Source organism: Rhinoderma darwinii, chromosome 4 (assembly GCF_050947455.1).
Source record: "Rhinoderma darwinii isolate aRhiDar2 chromosome 4, aRhiDar2.hap1, whole genome shotgun sequence".
Lineage (NCBI taxonomy): Eukaryota > Metazoa > Chordata > Amphibia > Anura > Rhinodermatidae > Rhinoderma > Rhinoderma darwinii.
In genome coordinates, this window is record NC_134690.1 from 156,463,289 (window position 1) to 156,488,601 (window position 25,313).

The 25,313-nt window shown below is 40.7% G+C and overlaps 1 protein-coding gene across 1 annotated transcript in view; it reads left to right on the plus strand.

The window, feature by feature from the left end:
• Positions 1-17,256, plus strand: part of LOC142760472 (putative cation-transporting ATPase 13A4) — a 136,278-nt gene extending 119,022 nt beyond the window's left edge. Inside the window, exons 29-31 of the mRNA XM_075863664.1 lie at positions 3,378-3,466; positions 5,121-5,201; positions 17,008-17,256. Of these exons, the coding sequence (XP_075719779.1) occupies positions 3,378-3,466; positions 5,121-5,201; positions 17,008-17,256 (419 nt within the window). The remainder of the gene's footprint in view (positions 1-3,377; positions 3,467-5,120; positions 5,202-17,007) is intronic.
• The last annotated feature ends 8,057 nt before the right edge of the window (positions 17,257-25,313 follow it).

Here is a 25,313-nt window from a genome sequence, read left to right on the forward strand (position 1 = left end):
GTGAGAGCAGGGCACTTTCTAGCAGCAACATATTGTGTGTCAAGTACAAGGACAAGAGAGATGTCCTTGTATTGACAACAATACATGGCCACACCAGTACCCATGTACCTGTACGAGGTACCAGTACAGAGACCCCCCAAACCAGACTACATCCTGGACTACAATAGGTACATGGGAGGGGTGGACTTGTCAGATCAAGTCCTGAAGCCCTACGGCGCCATGCGGTGTGGTATAAGAAGCTGGCCGTGCACATCATACAGATGGCATTGTACAATGTGTACGTGCTATGGCGATGTGCAGGCCAGATGGGAACTTTCTGGGAATTTCAACAGGTGGTTATCAAGAACTTAATCTTTAGGGACCAAGAAGGGGGGGCACCCAGTACTTCTAGAAGCGAGGCCACACGCATCGTACCAGGGCAACACTTTCCAGGAGAAGTTCCCCAAACTGGCAAGAAGGAAAAAGTCAAAAGAGGTGCAAAGTCTGCTATAAGAGCGGGATAAGGGAGGACACAATATATCAATGTGACACGTGTCCTGAAATACCAGGGCTCTGTATGAAAGAGTGTTTTAAAATTTATCATACATCCCTTGATTTTTAATTTACCCCAGTTTTACTAATCCTGATGCACTCCGCACAGCTTATCCCCCTCATCTTTTGCTTCTGAGCACTGCCGTGTGCCCAGGCAGCTGTTAACAGCCACAATGAGTGTATTGCCATACCCGGGAGAACCCACATTACAGTTTATGGGGTGTATGTCTCCGGTCAAAATGCTCACTACACCTCTAGATGAATGCCTTAAGGGGTGTAGTTTTTAAAACGGGGTCACTTCTCGGGGGTTTCAACTGTACTGGTACCTCAGGGGCTTCTGCATACATGACTTAGCACCAGAAAATCCCCAGTAGGCCAAATGGTGGTCCTTTCATTCTGAGCCCTCCCATGGGCCCAAACAGCAGTTTATCACCACAAATGAGATATTGCCGCACTCAGGACAAATTGGGCAACAAAATAGGGTATATAAACAAGAGAAACAAGAAGTCCATAAATATCAAAAAAGTTAGAAAAATAGAAAATCTTTATTGCAAAATCAAAAAACATGAGAATCTAAAACAGGTCTTTCTAACTGGATCACAGTATATCAGATATAGGTAAACACTGTATATTATACCAAAGAGTACATCCATATATATTTTAAGCCAGCAGGTATGCAAATATAGAAAAAGGGGTCCTTGAAAAAGCTACACGCGAAACGCGCGTCGGGGCGCTACCTTATCCTCTGGGTCACCACTACACTACGGAAATATGGGTAAGCACACTACGGAGGCTATGTTAGGTTATTTGGACATTATTCACGTTGTTTTTGCTTATTTGGTATAGACTTCAACTACATTGCTTGTTGTACCTGACTGATAGTTTCTATATTTGCATACCTGCTGGCTTAAAATATATATGGATGTACTCTTTGGTATAATATACAGTGTTTACCTATATCTGATATACTGTGATCCAGTTAGAAAGACCTGTTTTAGATTCTCATGTTTTTTGATTTTGCAATAAAGATTTTCTATTTTTCTAACTTTTTTGATATTTATGGACTTCTTGTTTCTCTTGTTTATATACTAATGATTTGGAGTCTTTATCTTGAATAAAGTGGGTGGTTGCTACTCTTGTTTCCCACCCTTACATTTATGTGTCCTGTGAGACTGTTCTGTTTATTAAAATAGGGTATTTTATTCCTTGTGAAAATTTGAAATTTTGAGCCCAAAATGATAGCTCATTGGAAAAAATATATATTTTTTAATTCACAGCCCAATTCAAATAAATTCTGTAGAAAAAATTGTGGGGTCTAAATGGTCACAACACCCATAAATGAATTCCTTGTGGGGTGTAGTTTCCAAAATGGGGTCACTTCTGGTGGGTTTCCATTGCTTTGATACCTCTGGGGCTCTGCAAATGCGACATGGCACCCGTAAACCAATCCAGCAAAATCTGCACTCCAAAGAACACAGCGCTCCTTCCATTCTGAGGCATCCCATGGGCCCAAACGGCAGTTTATCACCACAAATCGGGTATTGCTGCACTCAGGAGAAATTGGGCAACAAAATGGGGTATTTGGTTCCCTGTGAAAAAAAGAAATTTTGATGAAAAATGACATTGTATTGGAAAAAATGTCATTTTTTTAAATTTAACAGCCCAAATAAAATCTTCTGTGTTACAGAATTTTTTTTATAAAATTAAAATTCAGCAAGAAAAATGAAATTTGCAAATTTCCCCTCCACTTTGCTTTAATTCCTGTGAAATGCATAAAGAGTTAAAAAAAAACTTTCGAAATGCTGTTTTGAATACTTTGAGGGGTCTAGTTTTTAAAATGGGGTGTTTTATTGTGGTTTCCAATACATAGGCCCTTCAAAGCCGCTTCAGAACTGAACAGGTACCTTAAAAGGCTTTTGAAATTTTCTTAGAACATAAACAGCAATTTCTATTATTTTTTAAGCCTTGTAACGTCCAAGAAAAATAAAAGAATTTTCCAAAAATGATGCCAATCTAAAGTAGACATGTGGGAAATGTGAACTAGTAACTATTTTGGGTGGTATAACCATCTGTTTTACAAGCGGATGCATTTAAATTCAGAAAAATGCTATTTTTTTTATAAATTTTCTCTACATTTTGACATTTTTCACAAATAAACACTAAATATATTGACTAAATTTTACCACTAACATAAAGCCCAATGTCTCACGAGAAAAAAAATCTCAGAATCACTTGGATAGGTTTAAGCATTCCAAAATTATTACCACATAAAGTGAAATATGTCAGATTTGAAAAATGGGCTCTGAGGCTTAAGGCCCAAACTAGGCTGCGTCCTTAAGGGGTTAATGACAGCAAGCGTTATGTGCTGAGTACATGAATGGAGAGAAGTGTATGACGCTGATTGGTCACTGATTGGTCAGCATCATACATTTCTCTTTACAACGCCCACTTGGTCAAAAGCTAAAAGTCGCCCAGTTGGACATTAAAGTCATAAGCATAAATCTAAAATTGCTCATAACTTGGTCAAAATTTATCGGTTTTCTAAATAAAAACCACTGTTATCTACATTACAGCGCCAATCAGATTATGTAGGAGATAGGGCACTTATGTGTGACATAGCCTCTTTAAGAGGCCCATTCTGCCTGCTAGACTCCCTTATTAAGTAATATTACCCTTGTAATGCTTCTGGAACACCTATTGATTTTTCTCTATATGTCAAGATGAAGGTACAGTCTTTCTACATGCTGTACATGATAATGATGTCACAATGCTTCAGGATTCAAATCTAAAGTGCTAATCTATATCATAACATTTCAATGTTTTATATTTCCATTTTTCATTTGTAGATGTGTTTACCATATTGCTTATTGCACAACTGGCTGCTTATTTTTTTGTCTACTTTGCGAATATCGAATCTGTGTATCGTGTTATGGAGGTAAGAAGAACTTGTAGATTATATAATATGATCTATTACATGAGTTCAATATAAATCTGTTCTGTAAATTATAGTTTTGCCAAGTTAGATTTCTTTATACTGTAGTCAACACTACACTTACAGTATGCGTAGCTACTAATGCATATTAGGAAAAGTAGGCGAGTATCTATCTATCTATCTATCTATCTATCTATCTATCTATCTATCTATCTATCTATCTATCTATCTATCTATCTATCTATCTATCTATCTATCTATCTATCTATCTATCTATCTATCTATCTATCTATCTATCTATCACACCTGTCTGTCTGTCTGTCTGTCTGTCTGTCTGTCTGTCTGTCTGTCTGTCTGTCTGTCTGTCTGTCTGTCTCATATCTATCTCCTATCTATCTCCTATCTATCTCAAGAAGAAATTCAGCAGCACTTCAATGTAAGCAAAAATAGTGATTTATTCAATCAAATGCAGAGATGCAACGTTTCTGTCCAGCCTTAGGACCTTTCTCAAGCATAGTGATACCATTAACATAGGTGATATTTAAGGCATGTGTCTCATTAACATAATGAGTAATCATTAAAACATTGTGCATGTTAAATACGACCGGAAATATATATTGTAAAGACATCAACCAGCGTAACAGGTGTAAATACATGTAAGTGACATAGTTATAGTAATAAAAACATAAAAAAACAATACAATACATATATAATCATTTGATTAAGGGTATGTTCACACGACAGCGTCCGTAACGGCTGAAATTACGGGGATGTTTTCAGGAGGAAACATCCCCGTAATTTCAGCCGTAACGGCGTGTGCAGGCGCTTGAACGCCGCGTCCATTACGGACGTAATTGGCGCTGCTATTCATTGGAGTCAATGAATAACGGCTCCAATTACGCTCCAAGAAGTGACAGCGGCGCGTAAATATACACCTCGTGTGAACAGACAAACGTCTGCCCATTGCTTTCAATGGGCATATGTTTGTCAGCGCTATCGAGGCACTTTTTTTGGACGTAATTTGGGGCAAAACGCCTGAATTACGTCCGTAATTAGTGTGTGTGCACATACCCTAATGCATAATCAGAGATGCAGCAATGTGTGTAGGGGATGGGACTCCAGGGCCACTCACCAATCGATGACGAGCCGTATCTAGCGATATCTATATATCACCTATCTATCTATTATACAAAGGGTAATGTGCCAATTTAGGTTAGCTCATATTAGAGATATATTTTGGGGTTTGGCTCTATAATACTTTGGTTGGGAAACTTGTTTTTAAGGAATTACTTAATACACTGGAAATCTCCCCCCCCCCCCCTCCATTAATTGAAAGAGAAATTATGTCCAGTAGTAGCTATCTCTGGCATATTATCAATCCTTATTAAAAAAAAAATAAAAAAAGGTAACCAAACAGCTCACTTACAATACTTTACAGAGGCTATTTTTTGTTAGTTTTTTTTTCTATAGAAAAGCAGTCTGAATTTTACAAATCAATTCACATGACCGGTGGTGACTTTGAACTTCTTGTTGTCCTACAATCTTTTTATTGGAACGCCTTATTCATGCTACCATGTTATAAGTGACAGATCTGCTTTGAACAATTGTATTAGGTGGAAGAAATCTGAAACATTTTAACTTTATTCTCCCTACACAGCTTGTCTGCATGCCATACTACTGGAGGTGGAATACCATTATTATGGTGGCTGTACTTTTTGTTGTTTCGTATCTAGTTGAGGTAATGCTTTTTATTTATTGTTTAAGAGTTCAATTATGTTGTTTTTATTTCTTTTATTATTTTTGTAATAAGTTTATATTGACGTTGCTGGTTATTTATTGATTTATTAATTTCTGTTGTTAGACCATAATGATATTTATGTATATTTCATTTTTTGTGGACGCTATCAACAACATTTTAAGCTTTGTTCAAAATATTTTGCAGTGTAAACTAGACTACCATAGCCTGCCAAATAGCTAGAAGTCTTTCGACAATATCTTTTCTATGGCAAAGATGACCCTACATAAATGAGCAATATCCAAAAATAGAGGGATATAATTTAGTTGCTTGCATTAGCTTGGACATTTAGCCAGTCTTTGCTCAGATTAGGCTTCGTTCACAGCTGCGTTGGGACTCCATTCATGGGTTCTGTCTGAACTTTCCTTCAGGGGAACCCATGAACAGTATCCAAACTGAGACAAACGGAAACCGTAGGATTCCGTTTGCATCACCATTGATTTCAATGGTGATGGATCCGGTGTAAATGGTTTCCATTTGTCAACGTTGTTTAAGGGTTGTTTTCCATAGTTTTGACAGAATAAATAGCGCAGTAGACTACGGTATTGATTCCACCAAAACGACGGAACGCTTAAACAACGATGACAAACGGAAACCATTTGCACCTAATCCGTCACCATTGATATCAATGGTGATGCAAACGGAAACCTATTGTTTCCATTTGTTTCAGTTTGGATTCCGTTCATGGGTTCCCCTGACGGACAGCTCCGATGGAACCCAATGAATGGAGCCCCAACGCAGATGTTAACGAAGCTTAAGGCCTCTTTCACACGGCAGTATTTTGCTTCAGTATATGGAAGCCAAAACCATGAGTGGAACCTACACAGAGATAAAGTGGAATGGAAAGATTTGCACCTCTTCCATGTTTTGGACCCACTCCTGGTTTTGGCTCACAAAACCTGATGAAAAATACTAATCACAATACTGCAGTGTGAAAGAGTAATTATCCATCCTCTATGCAGTAAGAGCATTCTGCAGCTCCTCCCATGGATTATTCTCTTTGTCTTCCTATAACCCTCTCCTACAATAAACACTTAAATATGCAAGTTTCCTACTGCTAAAACAATCAAGAAAAAGTTTACATTTGAAGGTTGTTTGACCCGGCAAAAACATTCCTGATCTAAAATATTACAAACATAAGTACTTGTAACCATTCACAAAATATATGTGTGCTCCATTACATTGGAGCAAAATAAAGAATACTCATATTGCTATCACATATACTGTCCTTAGCATAACATTTCCTAAATGACCTATAGTTGAGTACGTTCACCTTTGCAACTGCATTATAGGTTTCAAGTGCTATAATAATATGCTAAATAAAGAAATTTGTGCTTAATTGCTAGCAGGGAACGGGAAAAGGGACACTTTTTTATTACATGTTTTAGTACAGAAATGCATGGCCCATTTTACCCTAGTAAATTGAATACTATATTGTAATACAGTTATTATTTCTTTGAATGCACAGATTTATTAAATGGAATCTGTCAACAGTTTTAACCCCTCAAAACTGTTGACATTGCTATATAGAGGAAGGAGAGAGCAGCGTAATCATACTTGTGGTGGAAGTCATGCAGGTTGACTGAGATATCTACGTTTTAATGTCCCCAGGGCGGAGAGCTCTAAATGTCAGCTCCAGCTTCGAAGGAACACTAGAGGGGAACTGGGGAGTGTTCAGTAAAGGGAGCCCAGAGCACTACACATTAAGGGGTTGAGGGCATTAAAGTGTAGATTTCTCAGTCATATAACCTGCATTATCGTCACCACATGCAGGTCCGGTTTTAGACAACGTGTGGCTCTGGGCAAAGTTAAAAGTGGGGTCCCAAATGCTGAATTACTGTATCAATAATACAGTCAATTCAGAAGACGGTGGTCAGAGAACTGCATCTCTGATTTCTAGAGCGTCCAGGAGTGTTGCAAGCCCCAAAGCATAGGACCCCCCTCTCACACAATTTTTTAAATCTATATACATATACAGTTATTAAATCATACCACTATACCACATGAAATATTACCTGCATACTGTTACTGAACACAACTCACTATTATAAGACCAATATTACCAATAATAACACAATATAAGGTCCAAATACCGCCACACCATAACCACATAGTGACTGAATAATACCACCAGACTTTTACTGAATAATACCCCTATACTGTTACTTAATAATACCACCACACCATAACCATATAGTGACTGAATAATACCCCCATACTGTTACTTAATAATACCTCCACATCATAACCACATAGTGACTGAATAATACCCTTATACTGTAACTGAATAATACCGCCACACAAAACCACATAGTGACTGAATAATACCCCATAATGTCACTAAATAATACCGCCACACCATAACCACATAATGACTGAATAATACTCCCATACTGTTACTGAATAATACCGCCACATCATAACCACATAGTGACTGAATAATACCCCCATACTGTAACTGAATAATACCGCCATAGCATAACCACATAATGTTACTGAATAATACCGCCACACCATAACCACATAATGACTGAATAATACTCCCATACTGTTATTTAATAATACCTCCACATCATAACCACATAGTGACTGAATAATACCCCCATACTGTAACTGAACAATACCGCCATAGCATAACCACATAATGTTACTGAATAATACCGCCACACCATAACCACATAATGACTGAATAATACTCCCATACTGTTATTTAATAATACCTCCACATCATAACCACATAGTGACTGAATAATACCCCCATACTGTAACTGAATAATACCGCCATAGCATAACCACATAATGTTACTGAATAATACCGCCACACCATAACCACATAATGACTGAATAATACCACCATACTGTTACTGAATAATACCACCACAACCACATAGTGACTAAATAATACCCCTATACTGTTACTGAATAATACTGCCACACCATAACCACATAGTGACTGAATAATACTGTTACTGAATAATACCACTACATAGTGACTGAATAATACCCCCTACTGTTACTGAATAATACCACCGCACCATCACCACATAGTGACTGAATAATACCACCCAGGGCCGATTCTAGCTTTTCTCCTGCCTGAGGTGAAAATTGAAATGGCATCTACCAGATTTTTATTGACATCCCCCTGGCTGTTCTACAGTATGAAACACAAAACACAAACCGGTTTCTACGTAGGGCAAAAAAAATACCATAGAATGACTATGTATATAACAAACATATATTTTTATTTAAAGTAAATACACCACAAGAATAATTAAAAACATTTACACCCTGATAAGTGGCAAACCCCCACACTCCCACCTAAACCCCTAAATATGCGTTCCTAGTATGTAAGCATCTGAAAAAAATGTTGCATCAAACCAGCATATCCACGTCCTAAACCAAGAGGGGAAGCTGTTCTACATCACTACCAGCCTCCTCAAACTCTTGCGGATGCGCCATTGCCTTGTACTCCCCTGAAATGCGCAGTGCAGCGATGAAGCCGGGCAGAGTACACCTCGCTTCTTGGTGCGTGCCAAAGTAGTACAAGCAATGGCGCATCCGAGAAAGTTGTATCAGCCAGGGGGGATGTCAATCAAACATGGAAAAGTGGGTTTGGAGGCAGCACTATATGACTCGTCCGGATAGTGGCACCACCCCGTGACACTTCATTGAGTAATTAGCATAAAGTGTGCACCGTTTTAAAAGTGGACTTTATAGATTTTGCTGCATCTGAAAAAAACATACATTTGGAAATACTGTCAGGTCATGTATTGCCGCATGGTGGATGTCAAAGGGGTTAAAACTACCAGATAGGTTCCCATTAAATATACAATGAAATGAAAATAATCCCATCTGCCCTGCAATTTTGTTATTATAAATATATCTTATATAATTACAACATCAGAACCAGGCACTGACATATACGGCTCCAGAACCAAGCTCAATACATATATACAGCACCAGAACAAAGCTCAGTACTTAAATACATCCCCAGAACCAAGCTCAGCACATAAATACATCCCCAGAACCAAGCTCAGTACATATATGTAACACCAGAACCAAGCTCAGTACATATATACATAACCAGAACAAAGCTCAATCTGTATATCTAGCCCCAGAACCAAGCTCAATACATATATACAGCACCAGAACAAAGCTCATTACATAAATACAGCACCAGAACAAAGCTCAGTACATATATACAGCAACAGAACAAAGCTCAGTACATAAATACACGAGAACCAAGCTCAGTACATATATACAGCCCCAGAACCAAGCTTAGTACATATATACAGCCCCAGAACCAAGCTCAATACATAAATACAGCAGCCGAACCAAGCTCAGTGCATATATAAACACCAGAACAAATACTGCTCAATTTCGTGCAACCCCTGCTGTAGGTTTGTATGGTGTAAAACTACAGCTCCCAGCATGGCCCAAACAATGGTAAGGATATGCTGGGAGATGCTGTTTCACAAAAAAAGTCATATAATCATCAAACCACGCATCATCGCGCTGCAGATCATGCAGTGACTACATTACTGAGTAGTGGCGTCTCAGATTCTAGTTATTTTTCTCTTTTCTTCTCCATTCGGTCCAGACCTCTATGATGACTTCTCCCGGCCACAACCCATTTCTGCAGTTTTCCTCTGAAATGTCTTCAGCTATTCACTTTTAAAACATTTCATGCCTGACGACCAGCACATTATCCCTCCACGTATTACACATAGTACTGACACCCCATGTACTATTCACAGCACTGACCCCTATTCATCACATTTATTTATTTATTTATTTATTTATTTTTTATTACATTATTACACAGTTCTGACACTTTCATACATACATATTTATTTTTTACCATCCATTCACACCCTAGCACTACACTGACACTCATTTATCGCACACCTTTGAGCACTTAGTCCGCCACTCCCCTCAAGACTAGTGGGAGGGGCTATCACTATTTAATGCACACTCCTTCTGCAGCATTCTTTGACCCGTCTGCGTCCTGATGGGAACGGGTTTTCACCCACCCACCCACCTACCTAGTGAGTATGGCCTTTTTTGTGGTTTTGATGATCTTTATGTCCCATTTTTTCTGTTTGTGTTTTTAAATTAGGAACGAAAAGTTCTGGTTAGGGACTCGCAAGGCACTGGGGACCCTTGACGTTGGGTTGCGAGCTTTGCGTATTTTGGCCAAAATAACAACTAATACCCCATGTTTCATGGATATTTCTTACTACTTATACTACACTTTTTTTCAGGACGCAGCCGGGTCTTATATGCTGGGAGGGCATGATGTGCTGGCGTTTGGTTTGGAATGCAGAGCAGCCCGCTTTAGCTAACACTAGCGGCGTTACAAATAGGCTGTTATTCGGCAAGATACGCCATGCCTGACGACCAGCACATTATCCCTCCACGTATTACACATAGTACTGACACCCCATGTACTATTCACAGCACTGACCCCTATTCATCACATTTATTTATTTATTTATTTATTTATTTTTTATTACATTATTACACAGTTCTGACACTTTCATACATACATATTTATTTTTTACCATCCATTCACACCCTAGCACTACACTGACACTCATTTATCGCACACCTTTGAGCACTTAGTCCGCCACTCCCCTCAAAACTAGTGGGAGGGGCTATCACTATTTAATGCACACTCCTTCTGCAGCATTCTTTGACCCGTCTGCGTCCTGATGGGAACGGGTTTTCACCCACCCACCTACCTAGTGAGTATGGCCTTTTTTGTGGTTTTGATGATCGCGCTGCAGATCATGCAGTGACTACATTACTGAGTAGAGGCAGAATAAACATTTACATTAAGTGACTCACTAGTGGCGTCTCAGATTCTAGTTATTTTTCTCTTTTCTTCTCCATTCGGTCCAGACCTCTATGATGACTTCTCCCGGCCACAACCCATTTCTGCAGTTTTCCTCTGAAATGTCTTCAGCTATTCACTTTTAAAACATTTCTGCACCTATAATTGAAGATAAAAATCTGAACGCCCCTAAATACAATAGCACCATACACTGCACCTCTAATTATAATAGCGCTGTACACTGCACCTCTAATTATAATATCGCCATACACTGTGTGCCTGATTATACTAGTACCATAAACTGTGTCCCAGAAACACACACACCGTTCCCCCTGTAGATAGTGCCCCAATAGCCCTCCTGTAGATAGTGATGCCCACAGAGCCTCTGTAGTTAGTGCCCTACATATAAGCCCCTGTAAATAGTGGCCCACATACAGCCCCCTGTTGATAGTGCCCACATATGGACTCCAGAGCTGCAAAGCAATAGTGATAACCACTGAGCCACCATTCTGCCCTACATATAGCTCCCCCTATAGATAGTGCTCCGAATATAGCCCACCTCTGTAGATAGTGCCTCACATATAGCCCCCTATAGATAGTGCCCCATTGGTAACCCACCCCTGTATATATATATAGTGTCCCACATATAGCCCACCCCTGTAGATAGTGCTCTACAAATAGCTCCCCCTAAAGATAGAGTTCCTCATATAGGCCACCCCTGTAGATAGTGCCTCACATATAGCTCCCCCTGTATATAGTGTCCCACATATAGCCAAACCTGTAGATAGTGCCCTACATATAGCTCCCCCTATAGATAGTGCTCCTCATCCCCACATATAGACCCCCCTGTAGATAATGCCACTCAGTTTTATTAGAAAAAAAAACTTTACATACTTACATGATCCCGTTCCCATGTTGACGGGTGGGAATGCAGACCTGCTCTCTTCTGAGCAGGTCTGCTGGGGCTGAACGATGCAAGCGGCGCGAAGACATCATGGCGCCACTAGCATAGTTGAAAGACTCTGATTGGCAGGGCAGAATGACTTGCCACGTCAAGCAGCGCCTTTCTATAACGGTAGGGGCGCAATGTTGTCATCACGCAGCTAGCATTGTCGAAAGGCGCTGATTGGCGGGGCAAGTCATTTTGCCCCGCCAATCAGTGTCATTTTAAGGCGCTGAATGGTCAGGCACGGAACGTGCCCAGCCATTCAGCGCTAATGCATGTATCTGTGTGCTACAGAAGCACGTACAATTAGTGCAAGAGGGGGTGGCGGTCTCATGGAAGCTCATCTCGCCTCATAGACAGTGCAGCCTTCATACCACCATGCTGTTACTGAATAATACTGCCACACCATAACCACATAGTGACTGAATAATACCCCCATACTGTCACTGAATGAAAAACCACTATATAAAGACCAATATTACTAACTTATAGTGACAATATAGTGGTAGATACCAGTTATACACAGGAGCTCTTCAGACCCTGTTAGTTATTACAGCACATTTATATCCAGGACAAATAGCTCCCCCTATAGATAGTGGTGATGTTTTCTTAGGTGATGTTTTCTATGATTAGAGTCGTTTACTTTACCTTTTTTTCCTCCATCTGGCCCAGATCACTGTGATGACTTATTCCAGCCATGACTCGTCTCTGCAGAATTTGACACACAGACATGTTGGTTTCTCGCTTTTCCAGCACCCTCCACACATATACCCCATCCTCTAAACAAACTTGTAATCCACAGTGCCCCAGACTGCATTAATGATATCCAGTGCTGGACACAACAAAAGTGATCCCTCAGTAACCATGCCTCCTTTGTGCCCCCCTGTAGATAGTGCCAGAGCATCCCTTGTAGATAGTGCCACACAGCATCTGTAGACAGTGCCACACTGCCCCCTGTAGACAGCGCCACACAGCCCCCTGTAGACAGTGCCACACAGCCCCCTGTAGACAGCACCACACACTGCTCCCTGTAGATATTGCCACACAGCCCTCCCCTTGTATATAGTGCCATACAGCCCCCCAGTAGATAGTGCCACATTCCCCACCCTTAGTAGATAGTGCCACACAGCCCCACCTTGTAGATAGTGCCACACAGCCCCCCTTGTAAATCGTGCCACACAGCCCCCCTTGTAAATCGTGCCACACAGCCCCCCATTGTATATAGTGCCACACAACCCGCCCTTGTATATAGTGCCACACAGCCCTCACATGTATATAGTGCCAGACAGCCCCCCTCCCTTGTAAATAGTGCCACCCAGCCACCCTTGTATATAGTGCAAGACAGCCCCCCTTGTATATAGTGCCACACAGTCCCCCCTTGTTTATAGTGCCACACAGTCCCCCCTTGTTTATAGTGCCACACAGCCCACCCTTGTATATAGTGCCACACAGCCCTCCCTTGTCTATAGCGCCACACAGCCCTCCCTTGTATATAGTGCCACACAACCCTCCCATGTATACAGTGCCACACAGCCACCCTTCTTTGTATATAGTGCCACACAGCCCCTCTTAGTACATAGTGCCACACAGCCCCCCCCTTGTATATAGTGCAAGACAGCCCCCCCTTGTATATAGCGCCACACAGTCCCCCCTTGTTTATAGTGCCACACAGTCCCCCCTTGTACATAGTGCCACGGAGCCCACCCTTGTATATAGTGCCACAAAGCCCCCCTTGTATATAGTGCCACACAACCCTCCTTTGTATATAGTGCCATACAACCCCCTTTGTATATAGTGCCACCTTGCTCCCCCTTGTATATAGCACCACCCTGCTCCCCTTTGTATATAGCGCCACCCTGCTCCCCCTTGTATATAGTGCCACACAGTCCTCCCTTGTAAATAGTGCCGCACTGCCCCCCCTTGTATATTAGTGCGGCACAGCCCCCCTTGTACATAGTGCCACACAGCCCCCCTTGTATATAGTGGCATCACAGCCCCCTTTTATATAGGGCCACACAGCCCTCCTTGTATATAGTGCCATACTCATATTGCTATCACATATACTGTCCGTAGCATTTCCTAAATGACCTATAGTTGAGTATGTTCACCTTTGCCACTGCATCTTAATAAGTTTCAAATGCTATAATAATATGCTAAATATAGAAATTTGGGCTGAATTGATAGCAGGGAACGGGAAAAGGGAAACTTTTATTACATGTTTTACTACATAAATGCATGGCCAATTTTACATTTACATTTAAATGTAATACTATATTGTAATCCAGTTATTTATTTGCATACACAAATTTGTTAAATTGAATCTGTCAGCAGTTTTAACTCCTCAAAACTGCTGACATCGCTATATAGAGAAAGGAGAGAGCAGCGCAATCATACTTGTGGTAGAAGTCATGCAGGTTCACTGATATATCTACGTTTTAATGTCCCCGGCGTGGTGAGCACATGTGCCTCCTCTGCTCTAAATGTTAGCTCCAGTAGTCGCCGAAGGAACATTAAAGAGCAACTGGGGAGTGTTCAGTAAAGAGAGCCCAAAGCACAACACATTAAGGTGCTGGGGGCATTAAAGTGTCGATTTCTCAGTCATGTAACCTGCATTATCGTCACCACAGGCAGGGCTGGTTTTAGACAAAGTGTGGTCCTGGGCAAAGTTAAAAGTGGGGTCCTAAATGCTGAATTACTGTATATAATTCTCCCCTTCCTTCTATATAGTGCCAAATAGCCCCTCTCCCTTGTATACAGTGCCACACAGCCCCCCCTTGTATGTAGTGCCACACAGCTCCCCTTTGTACATAGTGCCACACAGCCCCCTCCCTTGTATATAATGCCACAGAGCTCCCCTGGTGTATAGTGCCACACAGCCCACTCCCTTGTATAAAATTCCATACAGCCCCCCTTGTATATAGTGCCACACGACAACCCCCCTTGTATATAGGTCCACACAGCCCCCCCACCCAAAAAATTTTACTTATCTTGCCCCGTTCCCGCTACGGACGGAGCTGCATCACAGCCTCCGGACGGGACCCTTTTTGCAGGCCATTGTGATGCACTTACATCCTCACGCCGGCCTGCATAGGGATTCTTCCAAGTGCCTTATAGGCTGCAGGCCTAACGTGGCCTGCAGCCTATAATATTTAATTGTATCTACGTTCTGAGGACTCCGATACAATTGAATGTGGCTGTCACTAGCACCAGGGCCCTCTCTGGGCATGAAGGAGCCTGTGCGACCCGGCCCATAAACTTTATGTGCTGGGTGGTGCAGGTACCCTCGTGCCCTGTAGCAGCTGCTTTAGTGGGCAGATGGCCCTAAGAAGATGAGGCCCTGGGCAATTGGCCAGTTTGCCGCCCTAACACCGGCCCTGACCACGGGTATGTTACGCTGCTCTCCCCATCTTCTATATAATGCTGTTGTATAGCTCCCCGTTCCCCACAGATTGCTTACCTCTCCTCAGCTTAAATTTCTGCAATGCTGCTCTTCTTCCTCTGCATTTGGCGGCCGCTCTAACTGCCGGCGCACTACACTTTGTCCTAGCGGGTGCATATGCGCTGACCCTGCAATTCTTCAAAGGCCAACGCATCCCAAAATTTGTAATCACCATCTGACTCTGCTATAAAGCTTCTCCTGCTCTAGCGATCATTGCCACAGAAATTTCGTTTCTAGTCTATCTTGCGTTACTAATCCCCCAGTTCTCCTGCTTGAAGTTTTTGCTATATTTCCGTGTACCGACCTTCTGCCTGATCCTGACCATCCGTGACTGCCGCCTGCCCTAAATTATCGCTACGTTCTCCGTTTTGATCCTCTGCCGTCTGCCCAGACCTATTGCTACGTTATACTGTGTGGAACCCCTTCCGTCTGCCCAGACCTTAAGCTACATTTATTACTCTGCCTCCTTCTATGTCAGCCATCACTAATGGAGATGACGTTGGGGGTAGCGGCCCAGGAATCCCCTGCAGCGAAGACCACATCCTTCAACAGTGGTTAAAGGGTAAAGCTCAGGGGTTCCGTTAGACTCAACTACCTGGAGTAGCCCCAAGTCAAAACCCTTGGTGGCATGGAGGTTTCACACTACCCCCTGCTGGCAATACTATAGCCAAAACCTTGGACTATAGTTACAGCTGTCAGCAGTTTTAAGCGATCAAAACTGCAGACAGATTTCCTTTAAATATGCACATTTATTCAGCACAAATCTACCACTAGGGGGAGCAAACTGAAGGCAGACATGATCATTGCTTGATAGAGGAAGACATGTCATGTTTTTCTTTTTATAGCAGTCAGAATTGTGTTTTCGTAGTGTGGGTAGAGAAGAGTGGGCTCCCACTCAACCAGTTCAAGCTTGGTCTTTTACTATTAGGTGTGTGCAAATAAGTGTGCAAGTGTGCAATCCCTTAAAGAAGGGTGTATGGAAGTCAGAAGTTGCTTTCAGCCTGGGGTGATAGCGGAATCAAAGCTCTCCGACAGGGATCCCAGGAAGCCAACCTGTGTAACAGCTGAGTAAAGACTTCTGTCTGTTGCTAGGGCAGTTCACAGCTGATGTATCTACAAGTAACCAATTAGTACAAAACTGGGTAGGACGTCATTTTTGTGTGTCCAGTACCAATTAGAGCTGCCCTGGTATAGTGAGGATAACTGTCTGGAGGAGTTATTGCTCAGACAAGCAGGATTTTTTGTTTTGTCCTTCTTCTGGATGCCAAATGAACACAAGCAAGTTCTGCTTTTGGACTTTATACCTTGTGTCACTGTTGCTATCTGTTCTGAGCATGTTGCGCCTACCAATCTTTCACGATGTTTATGGAGTTCATTCGGAATTTATCTGTCTTGAGTTTGCTCCCCCTACTGGCAGCCTTGTCTAAATAAATATATTTAGCAAATCTGTGCATATACAGAAACAATCTCTTGATCCATACCATACCATTTGCAAGCAGTGACAATAATTTATCTTACTATCTTACAGGAAGGATTTATCGAAAACCGAAGACTGTGGCTAATGATGAAATCATGTTTTAACTATCGATCAAGCAGTCAGTACAGAGTGTTAGAAAGAGCTCTTTGGAATGACCCAACTTGGCCGCCTCAGAGCCAAACCCACTACTCTAATCAAGCAGAACTTGAAAATAATGTACAAAAATATGTGTACGATAACCCAACCTTTGATGCTGGAGCAGAGAATACTGTTTACAATGGAATTAAACTCCAACCATAGTCAATGCATGAGTATTTACAAAGAACAAAAGCCTTGCCATTTACATCTGAAACTGTTTGCACATACACATCTTATCACTTTACTTCTATTATAAACACATTATAAAAACTATAAAAGCATATTTTTAACAAAAAATAAAAAAAAAAGCTAAAAATGGATGTGAGATAAGAACAAATGCACACGTGGTAAAGTGGTACATGAAAGTGCTCAAAAAGTGATTAAGAGGATCTGGGTATGATATAAAACTGGTGTTCTCAAACTGTTCACACTGGGGACTTGCCTGCTGTAAACAGAAATATTTTATAAATATAAACCTCAACCACTCCGACCGATGGGGAGAACAGCTAGGGAGCAGAGCAGTGGTGCACAGCTCTGTTTGTGGGGGCCTTTATCACCTTGCAGGAAAAGGTTACCCCTCCTCACTATAGGACCCAGAACAGCTGATATAATGCATAGGATAGAGACCGTTGCAATGTCATTGAGGTTAGGTGTCATGCAGAGGGAAAACCTATCCCTCTGGGTCTATAAAGTGTGCTGCTGTATGGTGCTAAATTCTCCCCTAAAATTAATTATTCTAGGGGAGAATATTATTGTAATTCAGCATGCAATGGAACATGACAATTATTTTTCTTATGGATTCCATGTGAATCCATCAGAAAAATATGTATGCCTCCGTATGGAGGTACAGTAGGGACTTCTATTATGGATCCATACTTGGAGGTCTTTATCTTTGTATAAGAAGTCTCCAACATGTGGCCCTCCAGATGTTATGAAACTAGAACTCCCAAAAGTTATTAGAGTATGTTTGTAGTTGGCATTTCACAACCGTTGCTGAACCACAGGTTGCACACTCCTTCTATTTATAGTACACAAGGGTATGCTGTGCTTTGCAAGGTTTTTTATTTTATTAAAGGGGTTCTCACAACTCAGATATTTATAGCATATACTCAGGATATGCCATCAATTCTGATAATGGCAGGTCCTGAATCTGAAATATGGGGGACCGGGTGGAATAAACATAGAGGTGGCACCCTATCTTAGTTGTTTCCGTAATGCCTGTAGAAGTAAAAGGAGCGAACCACACAAACCCCTAGTTCACTGCCTAAATGCATTCTCAAGATAGTTGTGGGTCTCAGAGGTGGGACCCGCACCCGTTAGACATTCCTGGTATGTCCTGAGGATATGCCATAAATGTCTGAGTTGAGAATACTCCTGTAATTAACGTAGTTTAAAATAAATATCACAAATACTATACATGTCTACATATCTATTTGTGCCATTGTCTGTGGTATAGAGATCTGCTACACTTCTATGTTACTACTTAGGGTATGTGCACACACACTAATTACATCCGTAATTGACGGACGTTTTTCGGCCGCAAGTACCGGACCGAACACAGTGCAGGGAGCCGGGCTCCTAGCATCATAGTTATATACGATGCTAGGAGTCCCTGCCTCGCTGCAGGACAACTGTCCCGTACTGAAAACATGATTACAATACGGGACAGTTGTCCTGCAGCGAGGCAGGGACTCCTAGCATCGTACATAAGTATGATGCTAGGAGCCCGGCTCCCTGCACTGTGTTCGGTCCGGTACTTGCGGCCGAAATACGTCCGTCAATTACGGACGTAATTAGTGTGTGTGCACATACCCTTACGGTGTCAGACCAAGCTGCAACATTACAGCTGATTTTAATTTTAGGACATAAATAAAGTAATTTATTATGAAAATGCATCTTATATGTTCGATTCTACCTCTATGACTGATATGTTTTATGTACATGTGGCCATATCGATCAGCCCTTACCTGGCTTTGGATTCTGAATGTAGCTGAAAATGTGCTCTATAAAAAAAGGAGGAATAGAGATCTTAAAACTGATAAACATCACGTAAAAGGAAAAGGCGGACAATTGTTTACAGCATGCATGTGTTTAGCTAACATAGACAACAAGACGTGTTATTGGTCAGTGATGTTTCTAACGTATACATTTTGTTACGCGGCTATAATATCTTTTTTTTAAATAAAATGTTCTAAAAATAAATTAAAACTTGTGCACTATGAAATGTCACTGCAAAACCGTATTTTCACTAACCATATTGATTAGCTAAGGAAGCACTGGAAGACGGCCCGTATTTTAGATATAATTGTCGCTTTATTGTACCTATCGATTATTAGTTAAACATATTTGTGTTTCTGCTGAAGCACCTTTAGATGGTGTAGTGTGCAGTGATAAAACCCACAGAACTGAACTGTCTGTGTGACATAAAAAAAGAATACTTATGGGCAAAATGTATAAAAGAAATATTTCAATAGACTGTAATCTCTTCATATATTCATCAAATATATGATTTGTGAGTGACCGTTTACACATAACAAAGTTTACAATCCGTATGGCCTTATTCAGACGAACATATTATACGTACGTCCATGTGCTGTCCGTTAAAAAAACGGACAGCACAGGGACCTCAATGGGGCTATTCACACCTCTTTGATTTTTTTTCACGCACGTTGTGTGAAAAACAGGGACAGCACACGGACGACATTTGTGTGCTGTCCTTGATTTTTACGCACCAGTTGCTAAAGAAATGATGGGAGAAAAAAAAACAGGAACACTGACGCCACACGGAAAGCACTTTGATACCACTCAGAACCGAAACGCATGAAATACGGTCTGTTTTTCACGGACGAAAAGCGGACACGTTTGTCTGAATCAGGCCTAAGACTAGCCTTTTCATACACCGGTCTTAATAAACAGCTTGCTGGAGTAAGATGTGATACATTTATTAAGAGTGCCATCCCTTTCTCAAAAGTGCAGAGTGCACCTTAAAATGCCAAAAAAGTCAAAATTTTTACCACTAATTCCGAAATTTGGGCAGTTTGTGACTTTTCTACGACATAAAACTGGCATAGAAAGATTAATAGATTCCCCCTTAGTGTACGGTGAAATTGTTAGTATTAATTAATTGTATCTGCTAATGGCAATAACTGGTAGCCCATAGATCTGGTAAACAAAGAAGACTGCTGAAATCCTAGAAAAATGGTAATACAATTAGGACATGCAGGGTTGCAGGCATATATTGTAAAGGGAAAAATGCCTTCTATGACCCTATTACCGATCATATCTAACTGCATCAACTCAGATATGATAGGTAATAATGTTATAGAAGGCATCAGAGGGACACAATAAGCGCTGACAGCCGAGACGTCAGTGCAGTTGACAGATGAAGTCGTCTGTTAGCGCAGAGATGCATCTTCTATGTACAGTATAGTAAATGCATTATAGCTGCATCTCAAAAAAGTAAACATCATTTTAATAAAAGTAAATTACAAATATGTTTTTTATTGCTAAATAAGATTTTCAAAGCCTATAAGGGTTTATGTTAAAACAATTCGCATTTACGTTCTTGCCTGTAAATCATCATTAGGGAGTGTATCACTGCCTCCGATTTTTCAAGCACAATAGAAATTGTTGAATTTGTTTTCTAGTATTCACATTGAGAGGTTCTGTACCTTCCAGTTTAGCACAAAGTCCTTGTTCCTTCGGAAATATCTTGTCATGTTCCAAATGATGTTAACTCTTTATGATGTGTGAAATAGTGATGTAACTGATGTTACATAAAAAGCTGTCCATACACATTTAATTAACGGTGGTGGATCTCAACTGACAATCTTATACGGATGTAGCCATCTTTAACTTGATTCTGATAACTTGCTGCAGCGTGATATACAACAAAAGCCATTGAAAAGTCGTTGAAAAAGTCAAGATAAGAAATCTAGCCATGATTTATTTAACCCCTTCCTGACATTTGACGTATCCATATGCCAAAGTCAGGTAGGGGAAGTATGGAGCAGGCTCACGGGGGGCCCTCCGGCAGGGCTTAATAGTTGCCTGTCAGAATCACGATATACTGCAATACATTAGTATTGCAGCAAATCGTGCAAACGATCTAATGATCGCTGGTTGAAGTCCCCTAGGGCGACTAATAAAAAAAAGTAAAAATCAGTTAAATAAAGTTGTTGTTTTTTTTGTAAAAAAAAATAAATACTGTATATATTAAAAGTTAAAAAAAAAAACCTTTTCCCATTTTCCTCCTAGAGCATAGTAAAAAATATAAATAAATAAACATAATTGGTATCGCCGCGTCCGTAAAAGTCTGAACTATTACAATATATAATAATTTAACCCGCACGGTGAACGCCGTAAATAAAAAAAATTGTAAACGCCAGAATCTCTATTTTTTTGTCACCTAATCTCCCACAAAAAATTAAATAAAAAGTGATCAAACCGTCGCATGTACACCAAAATGGTATTATTAAAAACTACAGCTTATCCCGCAAAAAATAAGCAAACATATCACTTAATCGACGGAAAAGAAAAAAGTTATGGCTCTCGGAATTTGGCAACATAAAATAAATTTTCTTCTTTACACTTAGTTATTTACTTGTAACAGTAGTAAAATATAGAAAAAACTATATATATTTGGTATTGCCATAGTCGTATTGACCCACAGAATAAAGTTAACATGTTGTTAACATGTTGTTTTAATTGCACAGTGAATTCCGTAAAAACGGTGTGCAAAAAAACCATGGAGGAATCAGTTGTTTTTTTCATTTTCTACCCCACCAATAATTTTTTTCCCGTTTCCTAGTACATTATATGGCAAAATAAATGGTGCTATGAAAAACGACAACTCGTGCCGAAAAAAATCAAGCCCTCCTAGTACTATATAGATGGAAAAATAAAGACGTTATGGCTTTTGGAAGGTGGGGAGGACAAAACGAAAATGAAAATCTGAAAAAGGGCTGTGGCGGAAAGGGGTTAAAGAGGCATTATAAGTGCCCTATCTCCTACATAATGTGATTGGCGCTGTAATGTAGATAACAGTGTGTTTTTTTATTTTGAAAAACGATTAATTGTGAGCAAGTTATGAGCAATTTTAGATTTATGCTGATTACTTTCTTAATAGACAACTGGGCGTGTTTTTACTTTTTTACCAACTGGGCATTGTAAAGAGAAGTGTATGATGCTGACCAATCAGCGTCATACACTTCTCTCTATTCATTTTTAGCAGTACTCGCAACACAGCGTGATCTCGCGACATCAAGCTGTGCAGTCACATACTACCAGATTAATTTTATCGAAGTGTCTTGAGAGTGAATAGACATCACCTCCAGCCAGGAAGCGATGTCTATTCACGCTCACGACACTTCGGTAACGTTGGCGACTTACTCACACAGCACGGCTTGATCTCGCGAGATCACGCTGTGCTGTGTGAGTAAATCCCACAGAAACTTTGCCGATGTGTCGGGAGTGTGAATAGACATCGCGTCCTGCCTGGAGGCAATGTCTATTCAGTCTCAGGACACTTCAGTAAAGTTAAGGTGGGAGTATGGAACAGCACAGCATGATCTCGCTGTGTTGCGAGTACTGCTAAAAATGAATGGAGAGAAGTGTATGACGCTGATTGGTCAGCGTCATACACTTCTCTTTACAATGCCGAGTTGGTAAAAAAGTAAAAACACGCCCAGTTGTCCATTAATAAAGAAATTAGCATAAATCTAAAATTGTGCATAACTTGCTCAAAATTGATTGTTTTTCAAAATAAAAAAACACTTATCTACATTACAGCGCCAATGGGATTATGTAAGAGATAGGGCAATTATAATCTGGTGACAGAGCCTTTTTAATGTGTTAAAAGTCAAGGATAAAGACTGCTACTTCTGTATCTCTGTGGGCCAAACGACGGTCTTTGGATGGCAGATGTAAAAGAAAACGAGGATCAGGTATGTAGGATTTAGAGGCTATGGACACCTTTGAACTGCAAGTTTTTTTTTTTTTATTGTTCATTTGCTTCCTAAATGCTAAGTTAAGCAGTTTTCTAAATAGTTTTCATTAAAAATGTCCTACAATTTTGCTGCTGTAGAGTCAGTTATCTACAGGAGCTGCACAGTCTGTGCTGCTGCTTCTAATTCAAATCCGTTAGTCCACTGCTCCTGAAGGGTGGACATGATCTGCTCTCGTTCCTCACTTTTCTCAGTGTTAGAGATATCAGCAAGGAGGGATAAGAAGTAAAACAGAGAGTAGAGAGGGGAAAGCTTCAGGAAGGGCAGATCCCACAGGCTGTTGGCATAAGAGTGTAGAGGAAAGCAGAGGGAATCACACAGGTTAGTGTAGAAATAAAGTTGTTCCGATATATGAGAACTAATGAAGACAGCTGCATCCTGGAGTCAAAGACCTCGCATCTAGCATTTATTACTGGGAGGGACAGTAGCTAAAGGCTCAAGTCCAGCTAGGACATCCCCCACCAGGGCCATGAGGCGAGATGAGCGTTTCGTCTCAGACAGCAGCCTGCTGCCTCTCTGAGGGGGCGGCAGTGGCACTGAAACAAATCGCCGTCACCCACTCTTGCACTATAATTGTATCTGCGTCTATAGGATGCAGATACAATTACATGGATCCCTAGGCAGGTCAAGAAACATTAGTTCCCTGCCCTGCCGTTCAATGGCGCCAGTGGCGGGATTACGTCATTGCGCCGATTGCATCATTGAAAGGCAGTGAATGCCCTGCCATTCAGCACCTATCAAGGATGCAAGCGGTGCGATGACATCATCACGCTGCTGGCGTCATTCAGTAACAGCAAGCTTTGTCAGAAGAGACTAGGCCTGCATTGCTAGAGGTCGGCGTGGGAATGGGATTAGGTGAGTATGTAAAGTTTTGTTTTTTTCTCAGTTGCCAGTGCCTCTACCTTACAGGGGGTCCCTATCTACTGCCTACAGGAGGACCCTACCCACTACCAACAGGGGTAGTGGAATTGTACTCACCGTTTATATGGGGCGTTTGTCGGACCGCTTCTTGTGTTGGTTGAGGCTAGGTTGTGCCCTCGGGTGGCTTTGATGGTCTAGGGTCACGTCATGGCCGTTGTTCAGCCTTTGTTGTGCTGCATGTACAGAAGGCTTGCGGCGGCGATGGGAGTTTGTACACAAATCGGTGTAGCAGGTTCCATCCCTGTGTACTTGAACACCAGTTTAGTTTCCATACCAAATATAAATATTTAAACAATAATAACAAAGAAAACATGGGGAACTTCGGGAATTATATATACCCACATCTAAGGTATGTTCCAATATGATACCAAGAACATTCTTCCGCGACTTTCAGTCTACAAATATATGGAATAAAATACACTAATAGGATATTTTTATCTATACGAAACCATGCACGTTTGATTTCCTAAATACAATATATATATACTCATGAGAGAATTATAATTCCTATACTTTACATATACATATACGTGTTGAATTCCTAACTTCAAGTCCAATTTGTCATAGTGGTAGGAAATCACTTTCTTCCCTCATCATTTTTAATTTTCACATTCGCCAATATAATGTTCTGTTTATATATCACATTCATGCAGATTCTTTGTTGTATTTGTTTATATCTCAATGTGCTTCAGATACATTAGAAGCCAGATTACCAGATAATGATTTGCAAATGTCTTTTTATATCTGTATTTATTTTTATTCCTATTTTGTTAGTTGTATATTTGGAATGTTCAATTTGTGTTTGCCCCTTCTATGCTGAGTCTATATTTTTTGTCCGCTGACCATTTCAATCCGTAAATTTGGCACGTATTTATGATAAAACTAGTATCAAAAGATCCAAGGTTTGACAAGCACGATCTGAGAAACAAAAGCAGTATAATAGTGCTTTAGTTTTGCATAAATTTAACGAGTAGACCGCTGATACTGAGAGCCAACTCACCGTGTTACACATAGTAACGAAAATACACTCCACCCATATTCATCACACGGGTTAAAGTTTCCACCTGCGGAATTAATTATCAATCAATGTCAGCCTATGCTGACTCTTGAACGGCAGCTCGCTTCGTATATCAAGCAGACACAGCATTGGGGGCACTCATATTCTTTTTGCCATGATTAAGAGCAACATGCTTGCTCGAAACGCGTAGGCCAAGGTCATCCAGCCCGCTTAATATATACACCTTGAGACTGCGTCTCCATGCTATTTTTAATTATTTTCTGCAATAAAATTGG